This window comes from Dermacentor andersoni, chromosome 10 (genome assembly GCF_023375885.2).
Source record: "Dermacentor andersoni chromosome 10, qqDerAnde1_hic_scaffold, whole genome shotgun sequence".
Lineage (NCBI taxonomy): Eukaryota > Metazoa > Arthropoda > Arachnida > Ixodida > Ixodidae > Dermacentor > Dermacentor andersoni.
Window position 1 is genome coordinate 108,113,784 of NC_092823.1, and position 16,945 is coordinate 108,130,728.

The following is a 16,945-nucleotide window of genomic DNA, read 5'->3' on the forward strand; positions in this document are numbered from 1 at the left end:
ATTTGTTATTTATAGTTTATCGTTAATGGTATTAACAATGAGAACTTTGGCGAGACTTCGCGGTGTCGTCGACATACAGCGCCTTCGTGACCAAAGCATGCATGGGCGCTTGTTGATAATGCCATGTGTCGCTTATCGCATTACCAGCGCACGTGGGTCTGTCATGCACCGAGAAGCGTTGGAGCCGTTGGTGACAACTTCTCAGATCTGCTTTTTATAGATAACCGCCCAACTTCAGTAGTCTAGACTAAAGAAATTCACTTTATTTATTGTTTTTTTTTCAATGAGAATTGGTAGTTTGTGACAAAAACTGCGAATCTAGACGAATATAACTACGTGTGTAGGATCCCTGGTTGGTCACTGATGCCGACAAATGAGAACGCATTCGAAATCTGGCTGCGATTTACGTTCTCAAATTATGACAGAAATTTAGGCGTGAGAGTCGTCTTCGCCTAGACTCGATCATGAATAAAAGGGGCGGGGGGATGATACTTAATTATAATTTTTTTCACAAAACTAGTGTTCCTTGGAGGACTGCATGGCATAAACTGTGATAGACACCTGTTCAAACAAGGCTGTGTTTCCGCACCCCTCGACCATTTAGCTACATAAAGGAATTGCGCCGTTTATAGAACTGATGTTTTTCGGACGTCCTTCCCGAAAACTATCCATGATTGCACATATTCCACAAGATGCATCGTTTGTAATGATTCCCAGTGACGCATTTTAATGCGAAAGCATTATATGCCCCATTAGTCAGCGGCCTGACCGAATGATAGTACCAAAAATGGCCGACTGCAAAGAGTAAAACTACATTAAAAAAGATGCTCGAATTCACGTCATATTACTCAGGGAGGTTCCTGTAAACAAAGCGAATTCATGCCTTTGAAAATAATATTGGTTTAACTTCGGTCTCGGTTGGAATCGAACCCGGTCCACCGGGATGCGCGACGAGCATTTCCAGAGACGCCACGGCGGCTCCATGGTTTTGGTTGACGAAATGTGTGCCTAGTGAGTGCGTCATTGGTCACGTGACGGCGCAGCCAATGGGGAGGAGGTGGCGCCACGTCACGAGTGTATAAAATGTATGAATAAAATAGAAAGCATTACTGTCCAATTGGATGCCTCTGAGCAGCCCTACAAGTAATGAACTCCTCGCAGGCAAGCGAGCTCATTGAGACACCTGACATGTTTTCATTTGGCCTAACCAAGGCGCAGTTAAAACGCAGGCGAGAGCTTGCACAGAAAAAGACATTTCACCATAGCAACTATAATGATTTCACATTCCCACACACAAGCAGTCGTAAGTGTCTCTGCTGATTTCATTTTTTTGCATCTTCGCTTGTGGCCTGATTTTCTAGTGCATGCTTGCTTCTTGTTTTTGTAGTTTTATAATGTTTCCAATGCTTTTCTTTGCTATGTATTAAGCTTTTTCTTCGTTTGTGTTTCCCCTGTCATTTGCTTTACATGCGCTTATTCCTCTAGTGTTGTACCTGCTTTTGGAATCTTTCTACTTTTGCTCATTCCCCCCCACCTTCTCCACACAGGCACAGTGTGGACACCTTTATAGATCTATAGCAAACAAGCGCATAATGAAATGAATGAACTGCATGTACAACTTTGTGCACATGTGCATTAATTATGGTTTTTAATACTTGAGCAATGCCATCACATTCATTGTTAGTCTCATGATAATCTTGCATGCCTGTTCATCCAGTCAGCAAAATCATGCGCAGCAGTGGAATATATTACCAAATGCCCATTTCTATAACATGTATATGGATAAGATTTATCGCAATTGTTCTACAACATTATGCTTGATATCCCTCTGTCGAAATTTGAGAATATGCAAAAGCTGCTCAAAATGTATTAGTGACTATTTGATTTGAAGACCGAATAAAAGTTGACAATATTTAATTCATTATTTTAGTTTCAAGCATTTGCACACCTTTAGTCATCCGTGTTTTTCCGTGCTGTCCAGGTGTGCGTTTTCTGCAGGAAATTTCTTTTTTTTTTTTTTTGCTTCTAAGATGATTTTTTGAACATCTTGCCCACTGAAAAAAGCAGGAATTTGCTTTATTCTCCAGGCGTGGACCACAACGAGACATGGTACTGCAGGGCATTGAAACTTCTGTCACCGTCCATTCATCACATCAAGACAGTCTACGCAGAACTCTCTGTGGACAGCTTTCGGGTCAAAGCAGTGGAACTTTCATCATGGACGGGTGCAGAGGAGGTATGGAGCATTGCAGTCGGTCACCTATTAATACATTGCTGCTCGCAGGGAGAAATTAAGTGTCATTTTTATATGACATTCATCAACAAAACTTGCACACTCCTCTTGTGTTTTATTTGTCCCATCTGCATTTTGGTTGTACTTGCTTTCCAAAGTACAAACACTATGTAAATGGTTTTGCACTTGACAGCGACAAGCGACATGACTTGGATTGCTGTCATTCAGTTCTGTTGCTACCGGTGGAACCCCATGCGAGCAGCGGCTGCAGGCAGCGGTGAGGCAGCAAAATACGCTTGGTTGTCTGCTTCATTTAGTTAACAACGCTGTTTTATTATCTTTTGCGCCTGTTTCTGAAACAGCATGACTTTGGAAATCAAGCAGCCATACTACACCGTGCCGTGCAACTAACCTTGCCTCACGAACTTCTCAAATGCTTCCAGGGGGGCCAAATTGAAAACGTTTTGGCAGCTTTTCTGCAGTGCGTACAACCATCAACAGCTAGGTAGCGGTGGTACAACCCAATTTCATCTCGAGATGCAGCAGTGATGGGCGTGCAAAACAAATCGAGTTGGGCCTACTAAGGAGAATACAGGCTCCACCGCGACACACGGAGGAGCAGTGACCTAGGGAAGCACATACGCAGTCAGCTGGTGTCCATCGGCCTGTTGCTCGGGTGGCTACCGGGCAGTCCGCACAAAAAGCAACAAATTTGAGATTTCCAAAACCGAGCAGCCAAGCGACGAGAATGTGTGATCGGGTCACGCAACGACCCGTTTCATCGCTCAAAGCCATCGCTCGTCACTGTCGCACACAATATCGCTCACATAGGGTTTGGGCTTAAAGGGTCTCTGAAACACGTTTTGAACACAGTAAGAAAACATTGCCAACCTGTCATAAAGGCTGCTGTGAACATGTGAGCTAAATATTACTGCATTGCATGCAGCAGGCGATTCACAATCTCGAGTCAAACACCGCGAAAAATCACTCGTTCTCGCTTCGACAATGCCGTCATGCAGCATCATCAAAAGCAGCTCGCCCGCCAATACTATTGGCTGATTTTTTGATCATGAGGGCACTCACAGCAATACATTTTGAGTGAAATAATTGAAAATATTTATGTCTGCGATCTGAAAAAGAAAAGAGTGCATTTGCCTGATGGGTGAGTCATCGATTGCAATAGCAAATTATTATACAGCTATAAGAAGTAAGATTAGTAATTTAATTATTAGACTGCTATAAACATTCACTCACTAACCATTCACTCACTAACTAAATTAACAAGCACACTTTCACATGCGCACAGGCTAACACGAACACATCTCACTCGATGACCACGCGCACTTGCTGTCGCATTGCTGGCATGATCAAGAGAGAGAGAGAGAAACAACTTTATTAAAGTGAAAATAAATTTCACGGAGGGATGGCACGATCAAGAGCAGCAGCAGCGCTGAGCGAATTCCGATTCGTGCTGCATCTCGCTTCAGTGCAAACTAGGCATGCAAGAACACAGTACACACGAAGCCATCACAGCTATCTCGGGCCGTGTGTAGCCTTCGAACCCATCGCAGATCGCCTTCAAGTTAGGGCCCGGGTGGCCGTGCTCAGCCATCGCAGCCAGAGTAGAGGAGTAGCTTTTGCAGACAAGATCGTCAGCGTACGATCTACCCACCGTACTTTGTCCGTTTGCAGCATCTGTCTGGTGAGGGGCCCTTTAAGAGGGGTTCATTGTAAGGCATCACAGTTATCACACTTGCCGCAGCCACGGCACCAAAGTCGGTCCCAAGTGCGAAATCCTTAAGTGGTTCCCCTTTCACTCGGTTGTTTCCTCAGAGTGAGAAGCGAGGGGCGGCACAAACTCTGCTCCTTGGTGCAGGGAAGTGTGCATCTGTCCCAAGGAAAATGCCAGATAATCTCAAGTCAGCCTTAGTTCTTAGGCCGATGAGAAGCTGCAGAACACTTGGCATAATCTGTAGTTCAAATCGAAGGATGCTGATCTCATGCTGAATTTGCAGGATAATGAAGAAGCTCAAGAAGAAGCTAAGGACCGCACAGCAAGTAGTTTAATGAAAAATTATAGGCGTGGTGTTAAGAGGCAGGAAAATGGCAGTGCGGATTAGAGAGCAAACGAGGGATAGCTGATATCCCAGTTGACACTGAGATGAAAATAATCTAGTTGTTCAGGCTATGTAACGCGTAGGGCAGATAACCAATGGTCTGTTAAAATAACAGAACAAGTGCCATGAGAAGGGAAGGGCAGTCAAGGACAGGTGAGAATTAGGCAGTGTGATGAAATGGAGGAACTCTGCAGGCCTAGGATGGTGTAAGCTGGCACAATTAAGGCAGGGGCAACTGGAGCTCACTTGCAGATGCCTTTGTCCTGCAGTGGACACGAAATACAATGACGAAGGATGAGCAAATTTATGTTAAACGCTCGGTGACATTGCAACGATCACCCAGTGTGTGTTCGGGTATTAGGATTGCATGGTCCTCCGCTGATGATTGTTTGCTTTAATGTGCGTATGCGTGTGCTTACTTTGCAGGACATTCAGGACTGCTTCGGATGGCTGAAGTGTGATGACCCTTGTGGGCCTGTTCTTGCCGTGCTTAGGATAACTGCCATCTTGGAGCACTCTCTCGGCGACGTATGTGAGGATACCACTTTGCCTAAGGGGAAGTAGTTCAGTAGTTCCTATATAAATACATGGGAACAGAGAAATCATTTTTCTCTGTTCCACAGTACTGATCCTGATGAGATTTGTTGCATTCAAAATAAAAAGCTAGGACGTTGTTACTGTAGGAAGCAAATATTCTTTAGGCCGTAATTTTTCCAACAATGATTGCTGAGAATCGCAAATTCAAAAGAAACTCGCCTACCAAGATTTAAGCTCTGTAACTCAGTAATAAATAATAGTACCACAATTATGTAAACTTTACCTACTAGGACATCTAAAGTGGACAAAATTGATTTATTGTACACAGCTCCGAAATAGACTACTAATTCACAATTTGTCCACTTTGGATCCTCTAATAGATGTGGTTTAAAGAACTGCGACATCACTTTCTGGTGCAGAAGTGCGGATTTGTGAACTTTGTGCTTCAAGGTTTTCTAACTAAGTTTTTAGGGAAATTCTGCCAAAAATTTCAGGCCCTAAATCAGAATGATGCTTCCTGTGGTCACTAGAATTCAGCTTTCCCCTCATATCCAACAAATTTTATTCAAATTGGTCCAGCGGTTGTCTTGTAAAAGAATTCCTGCATTTTACATGTATTTGAATGGGGAAATCGAAGTTGTCCCCAGGCTAAAGCTTTCTCTTAAGAGGAAGCTTTAGCTCTGGCCCTCCTGTCTAAATACATCAGAAAGGAAAAATGATTTTTCTCAGCAACCAATGCACCAAACTTGATGAGGTTTGTTCCATTTGAAAACGAACATTAAAGTCTAGTGACTGTTGGTTGCAAATTTTTTATTTAGGTTGTCAATTTTTTAATAAAGATTAGTAAAAATCGCAAATATTCTGAAAACGAAACTATGAAGTTAATGACTGTGTAGCTTAGCAATGAAAAATAATATCACAATTTGTAAATGGTACCTGGTAGTACGTACATTTAAAGTGGACAAAATTGATATATTATACATGGCTTTCAAAAAGACCACTAAGTTGTAGTAGAACTTTTTGAAGACCCTTGTGAAAAATGTAACTTATTCACGTAAAATATAAACTGACACATCAAATTTGTCCACTTTTAATGCTTTAATAGAGGCAATTTACAGAACTGCTAAGTCTGTTCTAGGTGCAGAGCTATGAATTTGTAAAGTTCATGCTTCCATTTCTTTCCAACTCAACAATTTTTGAAAATTCCATTAAAAAAATTGAGGCCCTAAATCCACTTCCAACAGTCACTAGAATTTAGCCTTTATCTCTCAAAACCAACAAATTTCATTAAAATCGGCCCAGTGATTACCTCATAAAAGCATTTCTGCATTTTACATGTATCTGAATAGGCAGCATCGGAGTTGGGCCCGAGCTAAAGCTTCCTCTTAACCCTAAATTTCTACCCATGTAAACAGGATTCAATGAAAGCAACTCAGAATAGCTGGAGCGGGGTTGCTGTAAAGCTGGTGTGTGACTTCTCAGGCTTTCTTTCTTTTTTCTTTACAACAATGCCTTTTATGGCCTTTCCCAAACTTTGAACGTGCTCACATATTGTGAAACGCGACCACACACACTGTATCCGCAGCTGCTTGATATGTTTTGTTCTTCCCCAGCTAGAACACACCAAGATTGTGCTTCAGGTGACATTACAATTTGAGAAGGGCAATTAATTGAAATGAGCAATGCCCGCCAATGTGCCACATGTTAAATCAGGTCTCTGCACAATTCCTCTAGCGGAAAGTCGGCTTTGTCTATGAAATTGTCACAAAACTGCCAGTTACATAACTGTCATCTCTCCCAATTTGTCCGGGAGACTCCCGAAGTTCTACCAACCCCCGATTTCTCAAGCGCACATGGCTATAAATCTCCCGAAACGCTGTCCCAACCTCACCGTGAGAAAAAAAAATTGTCAGTAGCACAGCCACATTGTAATTGCCATTATGCTATAGGTATCTAGCAGAAATCATATTTAAACCCAAGTAAATTGTGATAGGCAGCCTAGGCCTAATTCAGTTTGCTTCAGATCTATAGGCATGCATTGAGGAGTGCGCATGACGCAAAGGTCTAATATGAACTGCATAACAGCTGGCTCCCTTAAATGTGCTTCGCCTTTATAGAATGCTGAAGCATATTAAGAGTCAAAGTCATTGTCGTAGAATTTAGTACAAGTTCTTTAATTATACACACGTGCACAGGCACATCACTGGTCACAGTGCAAGCACAGGGATGTTGAATAACAGTACTGGCAGCCACTCAAAGTTTGTTCTGGCATTGATGTTGCCCAGAAAGAAAAAGAGTGAATTTTGTTTCTCCCCTCCCCCCTTTTTTGTTTAAAAATGTGTTCAAATTAAAAAACAAAAGCTAATGGTATAAGCGTACATGTAGAAGTTAATATCACTTTCTGTTGCAGGTTCTGTTTGGAAAAGGCATTCAGGTGCCATTTCTTCTGAAGGACATCCTGTCTGCACCACAGCTTCATGAAGTCTTTGGGCCCGAACTTGTAAGCATGACTCATCACTTTAAATAGACTGCTTGTGTTTGCAATTTGTTTTTTGTCTGTCCTGTCAGTCTCTTTTTTTTTCTTCAACTGGATATACTCTTGGTGTTTCCACATAGATGACACTGTTGCAAGTCATTGTGGGTCCTCCGCAGTCTCTCAACTTGCGCAATGTCGTCTGGCATGGGTTTGTCAGGTCAGAGGAGGTTGACAGCAGGTAAGTGAGGCCACGTTGATGTGGGCATCTCTTACCCGCATTGAGGAATTGCGCAGGTATACAAGAACTGACTTCTTTTGGGGAAAAAGAAATATATGAAGGACTTTATGTATTATTTATTTAGTTTACCAAGGCTGTTAACCTTCTTATACAGTCATATCAGAAAGGACACACACTCAAGTGCTGGATTATAAACTATTACATGAAAATGTTCAGCTGCAGTATGCAATTTATCAGGTGTAACATAATGGACAGTGGGACAACTCTGGAACCTTATGGGGACACTAAAGAGGAATGCTAAACCTGGTTATAGGCTGGTTAAGTATTCTTCTACAACTTCATTTTTGTTAACATTGCACTGATATAGTTGGAGAAGTATGGGAGAGGCCTTTGCCCTGCAGTGGGCGTAACCAGGCTGCTGCTGCTGCTGCTGCTGCTGCTGCTGCTGCTGCTGCTGCTGCTGCTGCTGATGATGATGATGATGATATCTTGATTACTAGATATAAAACGAAGGTCAAAGTTATGCTTTTTACATCTTCCTACAAAAACCACAGCGCGGGTGTATCAGTGTGACGTCACGGGTCTGAAAGTATTTTTTCGTATCTGGGCCACTGCTGTTAAGCAAAAGTCCATGAAGCTTGCCAAGCTCAGTCTTTGGCTCTCTTGGAATACAAAGCAGTATCGCTTTACCGACAGAGAATCAGCTAGGCCTAAGCAGACGGCATCAAAAGCCATGACATCGCTGTGAGCGGGTACAGGAAATTCAAGGTGGCAATGCACCCATCTTTCCTGTTTGCACACTTTCTATCTTTTCAAGCCGGTGGAGCTTTTTGGTATTGTGCGAAGGTAACTTACTAATACAGCTTAAAATGGTTTCTCCCTTCAATGTCCCTTTAAACACTTCAGTAACATCGCTCGTCACCTAATAATGGATATAAGAGATTGTGTCATACAACAAAGTACATCTAAAATGTTTCTCACCAATATTAGTGTGCTACAAATATATGCCTTTAATGGTTATTATATTAAATGAAGGTATTTTCTCTTCGAATATAATGAGATTTGAATTTATGACTTAGTCATCCTGCCTACATGAAGAGTTAGATCTTTTACGTTCAAATATATAATAAAAGCAGTGGTTGCCTGTTATGACCTGTTGCCGATCACTGGTAAGGGCTTATAACGACACTTTTTGAGATCAAATAATAGATTACCCTTCTGGGAAGTGTGAATGTGTCCGTTTTATCACAAGCAGAGGTGTGGCAAGCCAGTTCAAGCCTGAAACATTCAAAAAGAAAAGAGGCATGCCACATGTCAGCGCCTCATTGAAATTCTCACACCCACACTTCAGGGTGTCACATATATTGGTAGTGCCTGCACAATGCTGACGAAGCATTTATCAATTGAGAATAATTATGTTACATTTATGTGTCCACAAGGGCTGCATCCTAAAAGCTTCCAGTTCTTTTTTTCCATTGTGAAGGCAACCTGTGACATCGCACCAACATTGTTAGTGCAGCAGCTTGGGATGAAATTGGGAAAGAGAGCTCTGTCCTTATTTTTTTTTCACCAGTAATCAACATCTTGAAGTGAGATAATGCCAGTTGGAGTTCTCAAAGAATACCTTTACCAGCTTAAACTGATTTGCGATTTATTTAGCATCGTGCCCTTAAAGAAAATAAAAATGACAGGCTCAGTAGTCATAAAACGAATTTTTGTAAGCTGTTCATTCAGTGAACAGCTTAGCTCCTTCATCCCCTGTTAAGAACAGTGCTGCCACCTGGTGAGGAAGTTGTATGCTATTGACAGCTTTGCTTTGCATTCTAGGTTTGCGAGGAAGTCCAGATGCAGCACCACGTGTTGGTTAGGGTTGGCTTTACAGCATGATTCAGCTGCTTGGTTGTCAAGCCCTGGGTCCAAAAAAGTTTTGCATTGAATTTGTACTACTGTCCCAGGTACACCATGAGGTGCACAGCTAGGCTGAAATTTATAGGTGCGAACATGCTGTATTCACCCAGATGTAATAGGAAAGTAGCCATTCAAGCTGGTTGAGCTAAATTCAGTTAAACTTGGTGAAATTAGCTAAATTCCTCAGTAGTTATCATCTGGAACCAGCAGGGTTTAGCAGAAATGAACAAGTCTTCTTTGTTAGCCTGTAGTTGTATTTTCAATCTATTATCTCAATGTATTGGTGTAATCTGGCTGAAGCCGGCATGAAACAAGGAAAGGTTCACCTCTTGTGCCATGCATACCAGTCCAAGTACACCATGCTGGCCTGCACCGTGAACGAGTCCACGCTACTGCATGAACGCTAGCAGAACAGGTGCTGTTTGTTCTAACAGATACGCCTACCTCTTGATCTGCATTGTCCTGAGCCTCGGTGAACAGATGAGGCAGCGCCGAGGTGTTGATGGACAGGACATACAACGCCGCAAGTGCTTTTCTTTGGAGCGCCATGCAGTGATGTTGGACGACTTTCACGGTAGGCAGCCTCATGTTCAGCTATGGTCGAAGCTAAGGCGACTACATTTTGGGAAGGTTTAAGTGAAATAGAGAACTGAGAAAGGTGGTAACCAGATCAATCAATCAATCAATCAGTCAATCAATATTTGTGCCACAAAGCACATGAACGAATGAGAAACAAAAGCCACTGCTTGGGCAGCTTGACGGGTTCTCATCTCTGTTACACGGTCAGCAGCTACAAACAGTTACAAAAAAATGTATGCAAGGAAGTGAACATAGTAGGATATACAGGTATAGTATGTACTGTGGCAAATCAGTTCTTCAGAAGCCCTCAGGGTGGAAGAAAGTTTATGAAAGAGAAAACTTTTTTAGGTTTGTGCTACAGGTTGTGTGCATTTCAATTTCTCCCTTTCGTGATACTTCGGTACTTATCACTTAGTAACAGAACATTTTTCACTGAATAAAAAAGTGAAGCACAGTAAGGGCAAGACGCGTATAGTAAGCATGTGGATTAGATGAATCAGCTATCTCAATTTACATGAGAGATGATCAAAATCTTGCTTTTAATAAGGTCTTGCAACACACGGAGGAGCAATGACATAAGGAATTGCGTATGTGGCCAACTGGCAACCCACTGGCCAGTTGCTTGAGGTGCTTCCGGGTGGTATGCATGACAAGCAATGAAATCTAGATTTCCAGAAATGAGCGATCGAGCAGTGAGAATGGGTGATCTCTCTATGCGATGGTCCATTTCATCGCTGTCACACACAAAATCGTTTACATAGGGTTTGGGCTTACCAGTGTTGCTTGTGATAATGCATAATTTTGTTTGCGCCAAAAATAGAAAAAAAAAAGACAATTATATTTCAAATTCAATGCGCTTGAAATTAAAGTAATGAAGTACTAAAGAAAGATCTCCTTGATTTGTGAAGAAGCAGTTATTTCTCAAGCACCATGTCATGCTTATGACAGTAATTTAACAGCTTTGGAATTGTGTTTGCCAGCATCTGTTGTCCATAGTATGGTCATGAGGTGAAAAAGATGGTGATGGGGTAGCGGAGTGTGACCTCACAAATTGGACCTGACATTTTCACAGCAGCAGCACTTGTGGGCTTTTGCTTGGCTTGGAATGATGTATGCCACTTCACTCATTACTTGGATCACCCGTACATCAATCTAATGTAACCAATATCAGATGCAGGATGAGTGAGGGCTTGATTATTTCTTATGAGTATAGGTCAGCATGCTCACTCGAGAGTAAGCTGACTCACTCCACACTTGTTTTACTGGCGTAAGATAGTGCATTAGTGAGTGACTTAAGGGTGTGAGCGGATGCAAGTAGGAACGAGAGTGAGTGTCGGTTAATGTGAGCACGAACATATGTCAGTGACGGTGATTTTGAGCGGATGCGAGTGACCGTTGATGAGTGTGAGTACATGTGGGTATGTATGCAAGTGAGTGCCGGTGACTATGAACGTGAGCGTGAATTGGTCACTGCAAGTGGGAACACGAGCGAGGGCCAATCGGTGCGAGCATCAGTGAGTACAGAGCCTGCAAAAACATTGGTGAACAATTATGACCAGGTATCTGCTCATACTGCCGACCTGTGCTTGCGAACAGTGGACACAACACATAGTTTAGCAAACACACAAAGCACACACTCGATTATACAGTAATCGATTATACAGATGGTTGTACAGTAATGCCAGCTAGCCGAATAACTAGGAATATAGTTCCTCAATGAGCCACACTAAGGAATGAAGGTGGTATGACCTACCGCACAGGGATATCAGGTGAATGCTCGCCCATGCTGAACTCCTAAGCCTGGGTCGCTCGCAGATGCAATCCTGCTCCTGCGTATACATTATATTCACCATGGCAGTTTTTTTTATTGCGATATACTGAATCATTGTACCCTTAGCTTCCTGCACATGATTGCACACAGTTGGTTATGTTTTGCGCAAGGTTCCTTGTAATTGTACAACATTGCACCCAATTGTACATCATTTAACAGGACTGCTGTGCTGGATTGTGATTGGAGAGTCGTGCAAGGCATCAGCATAGCAATAAGCAACAGGAAGAGAGCAGGCAGTATGGATTAAGGAGTAAATGAGGGTGGCTGATATCCTAAATTGAAATTAGGAGGAAGAAATGAAGTGGGACCGGCCAGATAGTGCATAGGGCAGATAATCACTGGTTTGTTAGAATGACAAAATTAGTGCCATGGGAAATGATACACAGTAGACGACGGCAGAGAACTAGGTGGTGTGATGAAATTATGAAGTTTGCAGGCATAATATGGAATCGGCTGGCACAAGACGGGTAATTGGAGATCGTTGGGAGAGTTGAGCCTTCATCGTGCAGTGGTCATAAAAGTAGGTTGATGATGAATGTGGTGGTGTTGATAATGATTAGAATGATGGTGGTGATAAGGCATATAGCCTTGTATGACTCTGCAGGTGTACTAGTGCACTGAAGTATTGTTGCAGTATACATTTACATGCATTTTTTTTTCTCTCCTCTTTGCCCTTTTTCCAGATGTAGATTTCAGTCGGGATGATTTTTTGTCAATACTGGAGTCCAGTGCCCTGGTCCTTCCAGGACAAATGGCTTACTGGCAGGCGTGCATGAATCTTCTAAGCAGGGCTTTGTGAGTAACTCCCATGTTCTATTCAGTGGGATACTGCCCCTTGATTCTATGTTCTTGAATGCACTATGCTAGGCTATTTTGAAAACTGAACAAATGTCCCCATTTGCTTCATGCCTGTTCTTATTTCCCTATTCACATTTAAGTGTGACACAGGAATGCTCTAATCTAGAGAATTCAGGGAATTATGGAATCAGTGGAGTGATTTGAATGAGATTTCTTGCATTTACAAGACGATATGAAATTCTTGGGGCTGCTGGGAGCAGGTCTTTTAGAATTCAGGCCCCCAAAATGTTTTACCGTGAACTGCAGAAAAATTATCAAAATGTTTGAACATATGGCCGTGTGTGGCAGATTCAAATAATTGTTTTTCTTGACGGAAATATTTTTGCTTGTTTGCAGTTCAAATGTTGGCCTCTGGGTACACCAAGATAGTTTGGCATTTCATAATCTGTTTAGCACTGTGCTTTTTAAATACAACATATGCAAGCCAAGTGAAAATGAAGCATCTATGCTGTTCTATTACATCTATACATCTATCTGTTCTAGGTATGCTGAATGCTTAACATTGGCATTGCCCCAGTTGGAATGTGTGCTAAGGGTTCTCTACACTAAAGTAAATGACTGCTCCCATCGGCTATTAACAGCAGAGGTAAGTTCACGAAGGTTGCAATGTGGGCTTGTTGGTAATGCATCAGTAACGGTAATGGTAATGGTAATGCAATGGTAATGTGCTACCGTACACCCCTTGAAGAAGCAGAGGTAAGGCTACAGCTATTTGCTATTTCAGTTGTGATCTGTTGCATATATCATCAGTACTACGCAGGGTACTGATGATGTGCTAACAGGATTGCTCGTGACTGACACGAGGGTAAAGTGGTGTGTATGTTGAAGATGTGAAGTTTTAAAACAAAGCTTTCTTTGCCTCTTCTCCCGACTTTCCGGGCGCTGCTGCTGTGGTCTTGCTCACGCACGCTGCTTGGTTTCTTGCAACACCACCAGATGGCGTTTGCCTCCACACTTCCCATCCAGCGCCGCTGCAGCAGCGTTTCACAGTTTGTGCATATGGCACATGCTGTGCTTGCTTTCCTGTGCAACTAAAATGCTGGTACTGGGCCATGATAGTGTAAACACTACAATCGTCCATAGCCTGAAGAAAGTGCTTGGAGCTGGCGTCTCAACAGGATGCTGGCCATGTATACAGAAGAAGCACATAAACAAGGGCCAGCAAAATGGCTCCAAAGCATGCAATCAGCATCGAGGACACCCAGGCCCGAAAGAAGTGTCATGCGGAACAGAAGAGTCTTCATTGCACAGCGAAACGTGGTTCAGATCACTGCTGCCGTGATGCGATGTGCCAAGTGAGGCAATGATAATCCTCGACTCTGTCAGATATTATGAACAATGATGCACAAGAATGCTACAAGCAAACATGTCTCTCTGTGTGTTACGTGGACTATGCAGACAAACAGCAGTAGTGCATGCAAGGCAACGTTTAACATCAACTAACCACTCTTGTAATGGACTAAATGCTGAAGAGATTACACATTCACCGCCAACATCACCACTAACTATCATCAATCAAAGCAAACAGCATGCAAAACTTCGCTTACATCAATTCCCACAGTGCATGGGATCCACAGATTCTTTTTTTCCCCTTTATGTGAAACATATCTTGTCTAAATAACTTACAACTTATGTACTTACTAAAAAAAATTTGGGGCAGCTTCGCACTAGTGGCACGAAGACTGGGCAAACAGCGAAGCTGGCAGCCCCACCTAGGTTATTCTTGGTTCAGCCAAGTTTATGCGTGGTTATGCTTGCAGACTCGGTCAAGTTTTCTGTGTGGTGTCGTCATTAGTCCCCCAAAGAGCAATGAACACTGAATCATTAAAGTATGCACAATATGTTGTTTTATTTTCAGTACCAGCCTATCGTAAACTTGGGAACTGTGGCCAAGCTTACTGCTTAGAAACTCGCGGGCAAACCACCCATCGGCACCTCCCATAGATTTCCAAACTTGCCACTGAAAGTTCTCCATGACTCACAGGCCCAAATTGTATCGTTTTGTAAAAGCAGCTGCAGAGCAGAGATGCTTTTATACCCCTGTGGTGACGTCACGGCTTAGATCTGCATCTATGCATGCGCGGCCTCCGTACAGCACGGCGAGGCTAAGCTACGGTGAAGCGATGCCGGTGTGCGCGATGACGTCATTGCGCAGTGAGGTTTTGCTGTGCACGTTCGCCAGCCTAACCACCAGCTTAAACAGCATCGCTCTTAAAAATGTATCAATTATAATTGGCCGTGTACCCTGCCGACTAAAGGTATGGCGAGTCTTGCCAAACAGTGCTATGACACTGCTTTTCTCTTGCCACCCTCAGTTTTTGTACAACCTGGAAATAAATTGAATATTTTCTCATTCTTACATCATAGTAGCCATAAAGAAAGACAGTAGAAAGGACAGTAGATCACTGCTAGGGGTTATAACATAAATAAATAAATACATCACAAAAAAAAATTGACATATGAATTCATTAGTGTGAGTTTAAAAATGTCATTGGTATTGTGATAGCAATTATATAATTGCTCGAGGCACATTCACGCCATCAATGTCGCCATTGTCCTGCATTCCTTCTCGATCGCCTATGTGTGGCATGCATGCGGAGGGTTAGAACTTGTCCAGAGACACAGAGTTCTTTTTGCTGCAAAAACAGCTAAGCAAAGTTGACGCACCGCCAATGCAACACTCAATCTGATTGGTGGCCGAGCCAGGGCAGCGCTATGCCTTCTGTGCTGGCATGAGCATTGTGTGAACGCACACTATAAGCACACAAGTGTTCCTCCTGAGCTGCTGTGTGCACGCATTGGTCTGAGTGAAACAGATAGTAAACGTCACACTAATGTTTTCACCTCATGCACCATCGAGGTGCAGTGCCTGCAGCCGACACTCTTCATCGCACCAGCATTGTGAAACACCTGGCTGCTGTCAGGGCACTTGTACCTTCTGCTCAGCAGGTGCTGCCTTGCATGCTACTCCACAGCACTACACCTCGCTATCGCTGTCAATGCTTTGCCCTTCTGGCGAAACTGAGAAATGTTTAATGTGCCAGAAATGCCACAACTGTTCATCTGTGTGACTTCAATCAATAACTTACAGAGACAGTATGGGCCCTGTAACTGTTATGAACTGTAGTTCATAACTTTCTTTTTTTTGTACACAGAGAATGAGTGTAAGAATTGCATTGTGTGCTCATGTGTACATGTACGACAGTAGAATGCGGTCCATGATAATTCAGCTGAAGCTTGAAGAAATGAAGCCTCACTTGAATTAACCAAAACTGACTTAATTAACATAATTGGTGGTGCCATAACATAACCAAGATTCAATATTGGCATAGCCAGGAAATTTTTTCAGAGAAGGAGGCGGGGGAGGGCGTGCACTTGTCAGGAAAAATGGGGGCTGGGGAGACGGGTGTTGTTGCATGTCATTTGTGTGCCCTCCTTCCCCTGGCTATGCTCCTGCTAAACTATTTATTATTGCACAGCTATTTAGTATAATTAATCTTATGACAACCAAATAGTATAACACTATCTAAGCTAAACTAACCTAATTTACATAATTATGGAACATGCTTTCGTAATCATTAAAGTCTAAACACTTTGAAACACTATCAAACCATGCACAACAAGCTGGCTCTTAAGGATAGCAAAAAAGAGATGGCAAAGCTTAGTTAATTGACATTCATATTCAGCACACAACTAATTTTTAGCGGTGTGCGGTTATTCGACCGTTCGAATATTCGAATCGGTTAGTATTCGATTCGATTCTCAAGACACTTCTACTATTCGGAATATTCGAACCCTCAAAAATTGCTACTGCCAGTTCTATAAGTCTGCTTCGCCGCATTATAGCCGTGTTAGGCGGCGAAGCGTACAAAATGCTGTGCGGCGAAGCATATTTGTCGTGCAGTGAAGCATCAAAAGTAAGACGGTGGCACTGTCATGGGGCCTTTGTTGGTGCCTATGACTGCCCGACACTATCAGCTCAAGTACCCAAACTGTGCTTCCTCATACATTTGAACAACACCAGTAGCCAGGTGGAAACCTCTGCATCAGCTACTAATCTGGCTAAGGGCCTAAAAACACGATTTTCAAACTGCTAATTTGGCCAATTAGCAAGCTTGGCAATGCTTTTAGACCCTCATTCTAATATGGTTGAGTACCACCAGAATGC

The 16,945-nt window shown here is 42.7% G+C and overlaps 1 protein-coding gene across 3 annotated transcripts in view; it reads left to right on the forward strand.

The window, feature by feature from the left end:
• The window catches only part of LOC126543600 (endoplasmic reticulum membrane-associated RNA degradation protein-like), a 32,999-nt gene that overhangs the window by 2,956 nt on the left and 13,098 nt on the right, over positions 1 to 16,945 (forward strand). For 2 of the 3 annotated variants that reach the window (XM_055077770.2, XM_055077769.2), the window contains exons 2-8: positions 2,088 to 2,236; positions 4,777 to 4,878; positions 7,298 to 7,387; positions 7,504 to 7,601; positions 9,944 to 10,083; positions 12,603 to 12,714; positions 13,261 to 13,363. In XM_055077770.2, the coding sequence (XP_054933745.1) occupies positions 2,088 to 2,236; positions 4,777 to 4,878; positions 7,298 to 7,387; positions 7,504 to 7,601; positions 9,944 to 10,083; positions 12,603 to 12,714; positions 13,261 to 13,363 (794 nt within the window). Of the gene's footprint in view, positions 1 to 11; positions 1,304 to 2,087; positions 2,237 to 4,776; positions 4,879 to 7,297; positions 7,388 to 7,503; positions 7,602 to 9,943; positions 10,084 to 12,602; positions 12,715 to 13,260; positions 13,364 to 16,945 lie in introns of those variants that run through there. The other variant, XM_055077768.2, reaches the window with a different exon arrangement.